General features: G+C 48.4%; 1 protein-coding gene across 1 annotated transcript; it reads left to right on the top strand.

Moving 5' to 3' along the window:
- The first annotated feature begins 249 nt into the window (after positions 1-249).
- LOC125508917 (long chain acyl-CoA synthetase 8) lies at positions 250-15,807 on the top strand. Its single transcript, XM_048673726.1, has 12 exons — positions 250-529; positions 2,351-2,937; positions 3,023-3,103; positions 4,050-4,316; positions 5,064-5,195; positions 5,278-5,451; positions 11,154-11,383; positions 11,904-12,021; positions 13,246-13,377; positions 13,454-13,588; positions 13,840-14,046; positions 15,383-15,807. Exons 2-12 carry the CDS (start codon positions 2,392-2,394, stop codon positions 15,545-15,547), a joined length of 2,187 nt encoding a protein of 728 aa, XP_048529683.1. The 5' UTR covers positions 250-529; positions 2,351-2,391; the 3' UTR covers positions 15,548-15,807.

Raw genomic sequence — 15,807 nt, 5'->3', positions numbered from 1 at the left:
GAACATGTGAGGGTGCGATTCGGTGATACACGTTTGGAGGGCAATATGGACTTTTTGTGTCAAGACATTTATGGCCGATTTGGTCCGCGTTGCTGCCAGATCAGTCGGCTGACGTGTGGTGCGCATTAATAATTCGGGCAGGTCGGTCGTAAAGGCCATCGCCGCACGTGAGCAACTGACCTGGCCTCGCTCGCGTCGTGTACCGTAGTATACTCCGGTACGTGTCCGCGCCAACAAATTTCTGGAAGCATTTGCACTCCCGCTGAGCCCGCCTCTCACGCCACGCCGCACAAACAACAAGCACACGCGTTCCCCCACCTTCTCGATACCCACGAGCCCACCCGCGGCCCACCTCGGCATTTCCTTTCTCGCCGTTGCTTTCCTTGCTTTCCTCCACAAGGCCGGCCGGCGAAGCAAAGCCAAGCGCCATTCATTCCTTCCAGAAGTAAAGCCACTGCAAGCTTTGGCAGCACCGACGAGCGGGCGCAGATCCGGAGGCGACGCCCCCCCGCTTCTCGGTTCATCGCAGGTGAGCCTCCCGCCCCGCCCTCCTCTCGGTTCATCGTTGGTTCGACTTCGACCGCGGAGCTACCCCCTTCGCGACGCGGTTGTCGATCGAATCCTCTCCGAGCAATTCGTCCCCGCATAGTCTCGCTCGGCTGGAGTGGAGTGGAGTGGAGTGGAGATCTCTCCTCCCGGAATCGTCTAGGGTTCTTCCTTCTCCGCGTGCGATCCAGCCGTAGCTCGCCTGGATTTGGGATCAGCGCGAAATTACTGTTGGTTGGTTGGTTGGTTGGCTGGTCTCCCCGTGTTCTGCCATGAACAAGGTGTAGCAGAATACACGTGTTTCCGGAGATTCCCGTGGTCAGATCATGCCGTTTTCTGGGGAGGGAGGTATCCTTACTGTCGTAAATGAACCACCTAAATCGGATCGCATTGAATTAATTCATCTTCTGCTTTGCACTGCCACCGTGTGAAACCCCGCGCAGGCATAATTGCAGGTTCACTTAGTACAACTTCATAACTCTCAAACAAACAATGACCCTATCAAATGCTTATTTTCACCCAAGTGTAATTTCAGAAGGTTGATACTATCTGTTTACGCCTTGTTCCTAGTTGACATCATCCGCGCTTTCTTCTCAATAAAAATGACACGCTAAAAAAACATGCAAATACTTCTGCCACAATCCCATTCTAACTGGCATTTCCTGTGGTAGTCATGAAAGGATTCCGTTGCACTTTGCGCAAATCAGAGCCCATTGATATACTTATGGAAACAATAGTTTGACCAATTTTAATGATTGCTTCTTCAACAATCTTTTTTGTTGATATATGATCCATTTACATGAAGAATGAGTAACCTCCCTTTCACATCGATATGGTCAACATGGTTGCTTTCCTTTGAAGCAAACTGGAAACTTCCAAGTCTGTTTTGACTTGTTCTTCTATCTTATGTTGCTTCTGCAAGTCACATTGTGACGTTTATGTGTTCCCTCTGTAGGAATATGCAACTACAAAACAAAATCTACAAGGAACTATTGTAGTTTTTTTGCAGATAAATGTGAACTGATCATTTGATTGTGTATTCGTTATCAAGTACTCCCTCCGTCCCAAAATAAGTGTCTCAAGTTTAGTACAACTTTGTATTAAAGTTAGTACAAAGAGTTAGTACAAAGTTGAGACACTTATTTTGGGACGGAGGGAGTAATAATATTGATCGTGGACTTCAGTAATGTCTACAATGAACTTGCTGGAGACATGAGAACTAAAATAACTACTTGGATTTTAAAATTGTCAATAACTGATCTTTTGACAGGATAAATGTCATAATGTATTAATATTGCTGTTAGACTTGTTATGAGACTGATGAAGGTTGAGAAACAAAAGAACTACTCATAATTCAAAATTATTATTTCATCTTGGCTTGTTTACATTGTAAGTGCCCGCTCTAAAAGCACAACAATTCAACATGCACTATGGTGTGGAACTGATCCATGAGCCAAGGACCTGTAGATGCTCTCGATGGTTATTTTGGTAGCTTATAGTATCTACCGGTTCTCAATAGATCGGTAACAACTAACAGTTAACAGTTGCTTAATTTTGATAGTAGGAAGGACAATTTTCTTGTTTTTAAAATATTACCATTGTTCACTAGTTTCCTTCTGTTCTGATGCATAACATTGACTATGGTGATACTTCTGTATGTGATCATTTTCTGGTGTTGCATTCACCCTTTTATATTCTTTGCTTCTGTTCGAGGCAGCTATGCATATACCGTCAAGTGTATGAAAGCTATTACTTCACTGGAAGCATACTAACATGCTTCATTAATATGTTTGCAATTCTGTAGTGAAATTTGTGAGGTGCTAGTCAATGGTTCAGATATAGCATATGATCATGGCAACAATTACCGGCGAGAACCCAAACATGTCCATTTTACAAAGATTGACCACAAGCGATTTGCCACTGGTGAAAGAATATGGTCTGCCTGGAGTTATTGGTGCACTTTTACTGGCTATAGTTATCCCTATCTTTCTTTCTTCCATGTTTAGCAAAAAGGTGAAAAAGAGAGCAGTGCAAGTTGATGTTGGTGGTGAAGCAGGCCTTGCCATGCGAAACAGTAGATTTTCCTCTTTAATTCAAGTTCCATGGGAGGGTGCCACCACAATGGCAGCTCTGTTTGAGATGGCTAGCAAAAAGTACACTCAGCACCGGTGTCTTGGCACAAGAAAACTGATTAGTAGTGAATTCATAGAAGCTGCTGATGGAAGGAAGTTTGAGAAACTGCACCTTGGTGAATATCAGTGGAATTCCTATGCAGAGGCATTTAAACGTGCATGTAACTTTGCTTCTGGTCTCATCAAGATGGGGCACCAGCTAGATAGTCGTGCTGCTATCTTTTCTGATACTAGAGCCGAGTGGATCATTGCTGCTCAGGTATAATATTATGTCTGGAACATTGCCCTGTACATTTCATAGGATTACAGAGCTGTATGCAAATACTAATATTTTATTTTGACAGGGATGCTTTCGACAAAATTTAACTGTTGTAACAATTTATGCATCTCTCGGCGAGGATGCACTGGTGCATTCACTGAACGAGGTACAATGATCTGGTTCCTTTTTCCTGAAGTATATGTAGTCTGCACTATATTTCATCTGCTAGGGAGCCAATCCAATTCCCACTATTTATGTTGCTTTACTTTCAGATTGGTAGATCTAGGTATATCCATTGATGAAGTATGAGCATACCGCCACATCTAGTATACCTAAATAGTTGATCCCCACTTAACTCCACTTCTCAATATGAACTATGCCAACTCACCATGCCCCCATGCATGGAAAAAGGCCCACCCCTAACATGCACCATGCATGTTACTCGTATTCAATAAATATTCACAACTATACAATAATAAAATACAGTAACTTATGCATTCTCATGTTAATCTAAATACTAATGTTTCATGCAACAAAATCTCATTGATAATTGCAACCAATTCCCTAGCAACACGCTAGGTATCATCTCTAGTACCCTTAACAGCTTAAGCTTTTAGCCGAACAGGATTGTTGGACGGAACTGTACTTAGATTCCCATATCAACTGGGTTACCTTATGCCTGCTTAATCATCCTCAGCAATTGACACAATCTTGATGGTTTACCTTGCTTTAACATTAGTAGTTTCACTATATCTGGTCCGGCCTCGGGAAATTCTGTTCCAATATATCTGTCATTGAGGGAATCAAGAGTGTATATTGTAGTGTTTCAACTTTGTACCCCTACATAATTGCTTCTGGAATTACTGATTGGTTGTAGGATGTTATTTAAAGTTATTTTTTACGCATTCCCTCTTTAGAGTTGGTGCTTCCTTGGTCTGTGCCCATGGTGACACATATACAAAGGGAGTACTCATGTTTTTCCTGATTAACTTACTAATTTATTGATGTGATCCAAGATATAGGTTTTTACCAATTACAAGTGCAAACTTTCAATAAAGAAAAATCTAACTGGTGTTCCTACATCTGATATATATTTTTATGCCGAACTTCAGACACAGGTTTCCACTCTGATTTGTGACTCAAAACAACTTAAGAAGCTGCCTGCAGTCAGCTCAAAGTTGCAAAGTCTTAAGCATGTTATCTACATTGAGGATGAACCTGTTGAGGCTGACACACTTAATCAACTGAAACACTTGACAACATTATCTTTTAATGCGGTTGAGGAGTTGGGCAAAACATCACATGCAGATGCGAGACTACCATCAAGCACTGATACTGCAGTTATTATGTATACAAGTGGAAGTACTGGTCTCCCCAAGGTACACTTCTGCTTGAAGATATTTTTCTTTCTTGTGTATTCGTTTTTCATTAGCATGAAAATAAAAGGTAAATTGATTGGTGTGCTATAAAATGATGATCCTAATAGAAAAGGTTAGATATTCTCGGGGAATTTTGGTTTTGAACTGTTATCCCCATTTTTAAAAACACATTCGTAACTGTGATTATTCACAGTTATTTCCATGTGCTCCACACAGGATAACAAAAGCTAGTGTTTCCTACAAAATGATTCATTTTCCTGTTGTATAGTTTCTCTTTGGTAAGAAAAATCTGATTATTGTTGTTCTATTATGTGCTTCCGTGTTTCCCCAGTCCACTCAGTCACTCACTTACTCGCAGACATCAGAAGATTTACAGATAAGTAAATGCATACGTCATACAGCTAGTTACACTAGCTCAATAGTATGAAATAATCAATTAAATTTGAGCGAAAAGAAAAATGAAATGGAAGGTTCAGCTTGTCCCTTCTGAATGTCAGAGGTTCAAATGAGCCAATGGAAAGTTGAGAGAGAAAATACTGTATTAACTATGAAGTTTGAAATGTTCTATTTATTGAGTTTGTTAGCCTGTTATGATTTCTGGATGCATGAGTCCACTACTGAATACTCCATGTCGCAACTGGTGGAGGTCTGCTGCCTATGCATGCTAATATTGATAATGTTGGATATTTTTTCTACTCTGCTCTTGCATCTTTCCTCAATTAAATTTGGTGGTTTCCTTTGACATAGGGTGTGATGATCACGCATGGCAACATGGTGGCCACAATTGCAGCAGTGAGGACAATCATTCCAAACCTTGGCACAAGTGATGTTTATCTGGCATACCTTCCGCTGGCTCATGTTTTTGAACTAGCGGCAGAGGTAATATTTTGGCATTCAGAAACATCATTTATAAGAATTACTATGAATATCTCCAGTGACATGGTGCTGTTATGTTGTGCAGTCTGTCATGTTAGCTTCTGGTGTTGCTATTGGATATGGCTCAGCTTTGACAATGACCGATGCATCAAATAAGATAAAGAAGGGGACAAAAGGAGATGTTTCTGTACTGAAACCTACTCTAATGATTTCAGTTCCTGCAATTCTGGATCGCATAAGAGATGCAGTGTTTAAGAAGGTTGAAGTTTCTATTCTGGACTGTCATTTCATGTGCTGCTATCTTATACAATCCATTTTGGCTATTTGCATGGGAAAAACTGTACTTACCCCCACCAAATTTGGTGCCGGGCAAACTTAAAGCTCTCAATTGTAAAACTGAACATCTGACCCTCCCGGCCTTCAAAACTGGTGCACCTAAGTGTCCAAGGCAGTTTTACCATGGTGATTTTGCCATTTTGGTAATGGTTTTCCACACATGCAGCCTCAAATATGGATTTTTTTCCTAGATTGACACATGGCTCGGAGCCCACATGTCGTACAACATTTCAATCTTCCTCTCCCCTTCTCTTTCCCATATCTTCCTCTCCATGCAACTAGATATACAGCAGCCACGTGGGAATACTGACACACAAAACTCTCTTGAAGAGTGATAGGAGCTAGGGTCTCGACCGTAGGTTGTAGGGGTGAGAGGTGGGTTGGCGATAGGTTGGGCGCGGCCAGCGACGCGTCGGTGCCGTGATCGCGCGGGAGGAGGCGACGGCGGTGGTGAGAGGCGGCTAGGGTTTAGGGTTAGGAGCCGGGCAATAGTTATGACTTATTGCTCAATTCCAAAAGGTAGCCTTACATCTGTTTATATAATCCTTGCTGCTAATAAAAATAAGATAAGTTGAGCCAACGGGCCTCCTCCGGCTATAAGTGATGCCGGTCATAACATCTCTCCCAGCCTGCGCAAACAGCTCGTCCTCGAGTGGAAGTCTGGAAAGTGTTGGTGGAACTCGTCAAGCTGCTCCCAAGTGGCGTCCTCCGGAAGGCCTTGCCACTGGATCAACAAGTGCCACACCCCGCGACGCTGCTGGACCTGCAACACCTTTGCCGGTCCTGGAAGAAGGTGCCTGTCGGAGGTCGGAGGAAGTACCGGCGTGGTCGCCGGCGGGTCCCCGCGGAAGGGCTTTAGCAACCCCACATGGAAGACGTCATGGATGCGGGCACCGGCCGAAAGCTGAAGGCGGTAGGCAACCTTTCCAATGCGCTCCAGCACGGAAAATGGCCCGGCGTAGCGAGGACCCAGCTTGCGCTTTGCGCGCGGGTCAAGGGACTGCGTGGAGCGGTGAAGGAGGCGCAACCACACCCAGTCGCCCATCGCGAACACCGCCTCGCTGTGGTGGGCGTCGTAGTAGTGCTTGGACAGCTGCTGAGCCTGGAGAAGTCATTGGCGCACCTCCGCACGCATCTCATCCCGGCTGCGGAGGTCGCCAGCCGCCTCCGTCTGCGCCGTCTCGGGGTCAACCGGGAGGATGGGCGGGGGCGGTCGGCCATAGGCCACCTCAAAAGGCATGGCGCGCAGGGCGGAGTGGTATGAAGTGTTGTAGCAGTACTCCGCCCACGCGAGCCAGTCCACCCAAGCACGGGGACGGTCACCTGTAAGCAATCACCTTGTTGACCACCTCAGATTGACCGTCCGTCTGAGGATGGAAGGCCGTACTCAGGCGCAGCTTTACGCCCGCCATCCGAAAGAGATTGCGCCAGACATGCCCAGTGAACACCGGGTCCCAGTCGCTGACGATCAAAGAGGGAAACCTGTGTAGGCGGATGATGCCGTCGAAGAAGGCCGAGCGCGATGAAGTGCGCGTACTTGGAGAAGCGGTCGACCACCGTAAGGATGACGGACTTGCTGCCCACCTTGGGGAGGCCCTCAATGAAGTCCATGGAGATGTCGGCCCAAACCTGAGAGGGCACCTCCAGGGGCTGGAGCAGCCCGGCCGGTCGCAGGGTCTCCATCTTGTTGCGCTGGCATGTCAGGCAAGACCGCACCCAATCGCGGACCAGGGCCCGGTCGCCGGGGATGTAGAAGTCGGCGCGGAGACGGTGGAGGGTCTTCTGCACGCCCTCGTGGCCGGCGGAGTGGGCCAGCAGCAGGATTCGGTGACGGAGGTTGCCGTGATCCGGCACGAAAAGCCGGTGCCCGTGCAGGAGCAAGCCATCTGCCAAGCGCCATGGCTCCTCCAAGTCGCCAGCGTCGAGGCGCTGCCGAAGGAGCTGAGCGTCCGTAGCGTCCGCGGAGGCCCGGCGGATGTCGTCAATGAGGACGAAGAAGGGCCCCGAACGGATGCAAAGGGCCGCCCCCGCGGGGCCGATGGCGTCCGACTCGGGGTCGGCGTCGCGGCGGAACGGGGCATCGGCCACAGTGTTGAGGCGACCCGGCCGATACTCGACAATGAAATTGAAGCCAAAGAGTTTGCTGATCCATTGGTGCTGCGGCACGGTGGAGAGCCTCTGGTCCAATAAGAACTTGAGGCTGTAGTGATCCGTGCGTATACGGAACGGCCTCCCTAGAGATACGACCGCTAGTGGCGCACGGCCTGCACCAAGCCAATGAGCTCCCTCTCATAGGCCGCTAGCTTATGATGGCGCGCGGTGAAGGGCCTGCTGAAGAACGCAAGCGGCCCGTCACCCTGATGAAGGATGGCGCCAAAGCCCACGCCCGAGGCGTCGCAGTCCACCACGAACGGCCTGTCGAAGTCGGGCATCTGGTTGCCTCAGTATCCCAGGTGAAGGCGAGGCCCAGGAAGCCGTGTAGTGCTCGCGGCGAGTGCGGCGTTGGCCAGGACGCGACAACCGCCACCTTGTCGGCATCCATAGCGACACCCTCGGTCGAGATGACGTGGCCGAGGTAGGCGAACGAAGGCGTGCCGAACGAGCACTTCGAGCGCTTGAAGTGAAGATGATGCGCTTGAAGCTTGTTGAAGATGATGGCGACGTGCTGAAGGTGCTCCGCCCATGAGGCACTGTAGATAAGAATGTCATCAAAGAAAACGAGCACAAACCGGCGCAAGTAGGGACGGAGAACATCGTTCATCAAGGCCTGAAAGGTCGGCCGGGCGTTGGAGAGACCAAAGGGCATCACCAAGAACTCGAAGTGGCCGTGATGAGTCCGAAACGCCGTCTTCGCGACATCGTCTGGGTGCATCCGCACCTGGTGGTCGCCTGAACGGAGGTCGAGCTTGGTGCAGAAGCATGCCCCATGTAGCTCGTCCAGGAGCTCGTTGACGACCGGAATGGGAAATTTATCCTTGAGCGCCTGGGTGTTAAGAGCACGGTAGTCGATGCAGAAACGCCACGTGCCGTCCGCAAGGCGGACGAGGAGGACCGGCGCCGAAAACGACGAGGTAGAGATCCGGATGATGAGGTGAATGCGGTGGTCGTACGCCCGGGCTGGCGGAAGGCCCTGGGGCTCGTCGAAGAGGTCGCGGTGCTGCTGCAAGAGATGATCCAACAGGGGGTGCTCAGGCCCTGCAGCAGTCGCCGTCAGCTGCGGATGCGGCGTCGCTGGGGAGGCGCCATCCACGCCCTCCCACCGGACACGGTGACCCAGGCGCCAGAAGGTCAGCGTCATGGCGTCGAAGTCCCAGAGGATGGGACCCAGGGTCCGCAAGAAGTCGACGCCGAGGATGAAGTCGAAGCAGCCCAAGTCGATGTCGGCGCACGTGATGGTGAAGTGCTTGTCGCTGATGGTGATGGGAACGTTCAGCGCAATCCCATGACATCTGAGGCGGTCGCCGTTAGCTACCGTGACCCGGAGCTGCTCCCCGCCCGTCGGCTGTAGCGCCAAGCGGCGCATGGTCGACTCGGGCAGGAAGTTATGCGTGGAGCCCGTATCCAGGAGGGCCACGAGGCGCTCGCCGTGGACCATCACCGGCAGGAGCATCGTTTGCTCCGCTTGTATACTCGCGAGGGCATGGAGGGAAACCACGAGAGCCGTCGTCGGAGCGACCTCTGCGGCAACTAGCGCGGGCAAGTCGCCGAGCCCGACGGCGGTGGTGTCCTCCTCGATGTAGTCAGCCGCCTCCAAGTAGAAGAGCCGCGGGCAGACATGGCCCGACACGTAAGGCTCGTCGCAATTATAGCAGAGCCCCTGGCGGCGGCGCTTGAGCTGCTCGATCGGGGTGAGCGGCGGAAGGGCCGTGTCGCGGCCGGAGTGGTGGTCGCTGTAGGGGCCGGAGGCGAATGCCCCGGTCCAGGTGGTGTCGGGGGCGGCCTGGCGGGCTATCGGGCGCCCCGAGACGGCGACGCCTGCTGCAATGCCTACACGCGACCCTCGAAGGCGCGGGCATAATACATGGCCGTCTGGAGGTCCTGAGGTCCCCGCAGCTCCACGTCCATGCGGATATGATCCGACAGACCGCCGACGAAGAGCTCGGCCCGCTGGCGAGCCGTTGCGCCGGGCGCGTGGCACGCCAGGGCCTGGAAGCGGTCGGCGAAGTCCTGCACCGTGGAGGTGAAGGGTAGGCGGCCTAGCTCCGCCAGCCGGCTCCCGCGTATCGGTGGCCCGAAGCGAAGGAGGCAGAGCTCGTGAAAACGCTCCCATGGAGGCATGCCGCCCTTGTCCTGCTCGAGAGTGTAATACCAAGTCTGTGCGGCGCCTCGGAGGTGATATGAAGCGAGCTAGGTGCGGTCCGACGCGAGCGTGCGTTGCCCCTGGAAGAACTGGTCACACTGATTAAGCCAGCTCAGGGGGTCCTCGGTGCCGTCGTAGGTGGCGAAGTTGAGCTTGGTGAAGCGCGGCGGTGTGTGATTATGGCCGCCGTGGGGGTACGTCTTGTCGGCGCGGAGCAGCGAGGGGGCCGGCGCCGGGTCGGTGGTCATGGGGGGCCCCTCGTGGAACGGCGGCCCATCGAGGCCGGCGGAGCCGGAGGACCCGCCGTACTGCAGGGTTGGCGCCGGCGGTGATTGGACGTGCGGCGGCCTCGAGGCCATTGTGTAGACTGGCTGCGACGACCCGGCCAACCAGGCCGGTGACGGCGAGGGTGGGAACCTGACCTGGTGGATCGGGACCCCCACCGGCGCGATGAGGGCCGGCCCGGAGCTGACAGGTGGTGGCGGCGGCAGCTGCAGCGGCCCCATGGACGCGGCGGAGGCCGCCAGGGGCGGCGGCTGCAGCCGCCACGGTGGCGCGGTGGCGACGATGGGCGGCGCGGCCGGGTGCGGCCCGTAGGACCCGGCCAGGAACAGGCGGATCCCCTGGACCGCCTGGGTTAGGTTGCGCAGCGCCCCGGACACCTCCGGGGTGAGGACGGCGGGGGCGGGCGTGACGGAGGAACCCGACGCGGGCAGGAGCGGGGCGACGGCCGTGGTGGGCATCGGAGGCGACGAGGTGGCCGGCAGCGGGAGAGACGGGGTGGGCTGCGGTGTAGACATGATCGAACCAAAGCTAGCTGATACAGATTGATAGGAGCTAGGGTCCTACCGGGTCTCGAGACTGTAGATTGTAGGGGTGAGAGGTGGGTTGGCGAGAGGTTGGGCGCGGCCGGCGGCGCGTCGGCGCCGTGATCGCCCGGGAGGAGGCGGCGGCGGTGAGAGGCGGCTAGGGTTTAGGGTTCCGGCTCCTTAAGGGAGCCGAGCAATAGTTATGGCTTATTGCTTAATTCCAAAAGGTAGCCTTACATCTGTTTATATAATCCTTATCTTCACTTTACCATATTACTTGGTTAAGTTCAATCATGACAATACAGCTAACTCCGACCATCCCTAACTAAACGCGCCCAACGGGCCTCCTCCGGCTATAAGTGACGCCGGTCATAACAAAGAGTCACATGCATCAGTTTTGGGAGTTGGGATGGTCGGAGTTATTATTATCCTTGCATTTTGTGATGAAAGTAATTTGACATTTACTTAGATGCCGTGTCTTCTCTAAATTCTTCAGCTCTACATTTTTCTTTTCAGGTTGCTGAGAAGGGTGGCATAACCAAAAAGCTATTTGATGTTGCATATAAACGAAATCTTGGAGCAATCGAAGGGAGTTGGACTGGATCTTGGGCGCCAGAGAGGTTTATATGGAATAGCATTATCTTCAAACCAATACGTGCGATGCTTGGAGGGCATATAAGATTTATTCTTTGTGGTGGCGCACCTCTATCAAGTGAAACACAAAGATTCATAAATATATGTCTGGGGTAATCTTGTCCTATCGCCTTATCTTCACTTTACCATATTACTTGGTTAAGTTCAATCATGACTTAAGGAATAATACGGTTGTCACTCATATAGCATGATAGCTTATTTTGTTTGTTGAACAAAAAATACATCTGAAGGTTCTCTTTTGATAATGCTCATACAGAGTTTATTTTGGGCTAGTTTTTGCTCGTGACAGCTTTGAACTCAGTCCTTTGCTCTCCTAGTCGGCCCTGAGGGTACTTGGAGTATGAATTAGCAAGCTTAGCTTATTTTCACATGATTTTGACGTTCATTAGTTGAAATCACCAGTGTAAGTAGGATAAGATGATCCTTAATTTTACAAAATTTGTTTTATCTTGAATAGATTGTCAATTGAAAGGTTAAAAGCTAAAGTACATTAATCAGACAACATTTTAGGATTGAAGTATCCTTCCATTCTTTAAGGCTGACAAACATTTTTGTATAGTGTGAGATGCTATATTTGTCATGTGCTTATGCATTGCTTATTTGGTACTGCAGTGTCCCAGTTGGTCAAGGCTATGGATTGACCGAGACTTGCGCTGGAGCAGCTTTCTCTGAATGGGATGACACAAGTGTGGGTCGTGTTGGTCCACCCCTCCCTTGTTGCTATGTCAAGGTTTGTGTTGTCCACAGATAAACATTCAGCGGCCCTGGTGTGTTTTTGAATACTATACTCCCTCCGTTCCTAAATATTTGTCTTTCTAGAGATTTCAACAAGTGACTACATACGGAGCAAAATAAGTGAATCTACACTCAAAATATGTCTATATACATCCGTATGTGGTAGTCCATTTGAAATCTCTAAAAAGACAAATATTTAGGAACGGAGGGAGTACTTGACAATACAGCTAACATTCATGCAATGAAATGATAACTGAATGCTCTGAAACATTGATACCTGCAAAACCTGTTTATTCGTATCGGATAGCATATCTGGTACAGATATGTGCGGGATAGGTATCCATGAAGTGTTGGAATGTTCATCTTATTATTATTTCTTCAGATACATCATGGATAACTATCTGGTGTATATTCATATCGGTTTGCATATATCAGTGTTTCAGAGCTCGTATCATCTATACAGAAAATAAACGGAAGATACAGAGGAAAGATCCCTGTAATACAACTCAAATGCCCACCTAACTCATCTTATCCTTTATCCTAATAGCACCAGGCTGGCACCTTCCACTGCCCCTGCTGCCTCAGTCCCTAATGTAGGCAAACCCCTCCAAGCCACTCTACACCGGTTGTTGACAAAAGTGGTGGCGTGGTGAAACCATGATTCACAACCATGCATTTCGTTCCATTAGCATGAGCTCATTACATACAAAGAGAGTAGGACATGGCCTTATGGGGCCAGATCCATGTATGCCATGTCATACTATATACATATGCTTAAAAAGAATTACACAGTCCGGCTGTACGTAAGATGTCGATTGTGACCTTTTCACTCTCTGGCTTTTCCTTCCATCCTGTGATGTTCTCCTTTTGTTTGTATTAAGATGTCTTGGTAGAGCGTTGAGGCACCCCAAAATTTATGAAACTACTGGTAAAATTTCCTTGATGCAAGTAATACTATTACATGTGAACTTGCAACATGCCAGAATAAAATGACTGCACAGTTACAAAAGAACAAGATCTAAACACTTTAAATTGCAATACTATTCATTCAGCTCTTTTTATGTTACTGCTTGGTTACAATTGATCATTTTCTTGCATGAAATCTTGCAGGTTCACATGTTATAACATGCACTGTAATGAATTTTGTGATAATATTTTGGAAACTTAAACTTCCAAGAATATATTGTCCACTCTAACCTCTTTTATCAAATGGTTGCAGCTTATTTCATGGGAAGAAGGTGGTTATAGAATTTCTGATTCTCCAAGGCCCCGTGGAGAGGTTGTCATTGGTGGCCACAGTATAACAAAAGGTTATTTCAACAATGAAGCAAAAACAAACGAGGTGTATAAGGTGATTATCTCCACATCTGCAGTCACTGAATGTATTTATATGTTTTCACTACATGATTGTGCCATATGTCACTTAGGTGGATGAGAGGGGAATACGCTGGTTTTACACTGGAGATATTGGCCAGTTCCATCCTGATGGATGCGTTGAGATCATCGACAGGAAAAAAGACATAGTAAAACTTCAACACGGAGAATATGTATCTCTTGGCAAGGTTTGTTTATAAAACTGGGCCCTGTTATGAGCATAGTTTAAAAAGGCATGTCTAGGTGCACACTTAAGCATGCCTAGGCTCTAGGCGACAGCAAAACGCCTAGCGCTTAAGTCTGTGCTTTGGTCAGAAAAGCCCAAGGCGGTAGCAAAACGCACAATTAACGCCCATGGCTTTTCTTAAACCTTGGTTATGAGCATTCTGTTTGCTGTGTAATTAACTCTCTCTCTCTCTCTCTCTCTCTCTCTCTCCAGGTTGAATCAGCTCTACAGACAAGCAATTATGTGGACAACATCATGGTCTATGCTGATCCATTTCATAGTTACTGTGTTGCACTGGTTGTGCCACCACACCAGGCCTTGGAGAAGTGGGCTCAAAATTCAGGGATAAGCTACAAAGACATTGAGGAGCTGTGTCACAATGATCAAGCAATTAAGGAGGTCCAGCAATCTCTATCAAAGGTTAGATCTGATCCCAAGTGGGGTACTTACCACATTCGTTCAGTTCTTACTTAATTACAGCACGTACAACACTCATATACAGATATAGTTCTCCAGTTTATTGAAAATTATGTAGCCTGTACTCGGCGTGTCGCCTCATGTTGTAGCGGTTATATGGTAGTTCTTTCTGGAGCAGGGCTTCATGAGCAGTTCAATATAATAAACAAAATCCTGTACTGGATGTCTGCATTCCTCCCTTGTGTGACTTTAAATGTCGACCTGACCTACTTGGAACCTGCAAGGGTATCTAATAGGATTACAGCCTGCCAGACCTGTCTTTGGTACTCCCTCCGTTCCGAATTACTTGTCGCAGGTATGGATGTATCTAGATGTATTTTAGTTATAGATACATCCATTTCTCTGACAAGTAATTTGGAACGGAGGGAGTACCTCTCAACGCTTCTATACTGGTTAGACTAAGATGGAAGCATTGGAAACTTATCTGATCTTGCCTATAGTATTCAATCAATCTATTTTGGGATTGATTCTTAAAAGAACTATTTTGGGAAATACTCCCTCCGTCCCAAAACTCTGTACTAAAGTTAGTACAAAGTTGTACTAAGGTTAAGACACTTATTTTGGGATGTAGGGAGTATGTAACTTGGTTGTGAGGAACGCCTTCTATTCTTTGATGAAGCCCACTGCCAGAGTACCCACGATGCTCTTCACCACTTCATGAAGTTTGAGATGAGAAATATGAGCTAGAGTTTTCAAACTCATGTTCTTCAGTCATGCCGCCAGTCCGCCATTGAGGTCATTGCTGAGTGTACTACGGTACCGCTAAGATCTAGTGGTGCGCCTTGCGATCTAGAGCAGTCAGCCGTATTCATTCCCTTGATCAATCCTCCAACTTCCCCGCTCTCTTGTTGTGTTTGTTTTTACCAGGCTGATGCCTACTTTCTTCTTCCTCTTGCTTTGCGAGCCTCTTGCTGCTTCATGCTATGTCAGAGCATGGAATGGAAAGGGTACAAAGTATATGATGAATGTTGTCCCATGAGAACACAAAATAAATAATGAATATTGTTGAAATCTGTCGGTGTGTATTGTTTCCTGTTTTGCTATTTTACTGAGGGCACGTTAGTTGTGAACTGAGGTTTTACAGACTTGCAGCAATTTAGGTGCAAAACTCTTAACTTTTATGGTTGAAAAGAAGATATTGCATTGTCCTAAGCTATGTTCCGTATTCTTGTTCATGATAATATCAAGTATCTTTGTCGGAGATGTGGATTCACAATTCATCTGCTCTGTTTGCATCTCTTGGTTGCTGTCTAACGCAGAGTGTGTTCCAATTGTGCAGGCCGCGAAAGCAGCGAGGCTCGAGAAGTTTGAAATACCAGCTAAGATCATTTTGCTGCCTGAACCTTGGACCCCAGAGTCTGGGCTTGTGACCGCTGCGCTTAAGCTGAAGAGGGAGCAGCTGAAGGCCAAATTTAAAGATGATCTGAACAAGCTCTACCAGTAGTGACCCGCTATTCATGGAACTCTCCGATTAACGTGTTATGAATAATTTGTATTTGTTTGCTAACCTGGAAAGCTTCTTAGTGAGACAGCTACACACAGTTCTTCAGCTTGTAGTCGCTTGTAAGTATCCCTTTATCGTACTGGGTCAGGATAAAGGTGTTACAAATTGTGGAACGAGGAAATGTTGTTTCTTTGACACTAGCTGTATAATCGCTGCTGTAATAAATGGGTAAGAAATATAGGGACCTGTGGGTTGAACGA

Source organism: Triticum urartu, chromosome 5 (assembly GCF_003073215.2).
Source record: "Triticum urartu cultivar G1812 chromosome 5, Tu2.1, whole genome shotgun sequence".
NCBI classification, from domain to species: Eukaryota; Viridiplantae; Streptophyta; class Magnoliopsida; order Poales; family Poaceae; genus Triticum; species Triticum urartu.
Note: the sequence above shows the minus strand (reverse complement) of the source record. Positions and strands in the feature narration are given on the sequence as shown.

What these genes read in the sequence shown, in the direction of transcription:
- LOC125508917 (XM_048673726.1), top strand. Translation starts at nt 2,392, where the DNA reads ATGATCATGGCAACAATTACCGGCGAGAACCCAAACATGTCCATTTTA. An exon ending in AGTGGATCATTGCTGCTCAG is followed by an intron (nt 2,938 to 3,022) that starts GTATAATATTAT and finishes TTATTTTGACAG; the next exon opens with GGATGCTTTCGACAAAATTT. An exon ending in TTTTTGAACTAGCGGCAGAG is followed by an intron (nt 5,196 to 5,277) that starts GTAATATTTTGG and finishes TATGTTGTGCAG; the next exon opens with TCTGTCATGTTAGCTTCTGG.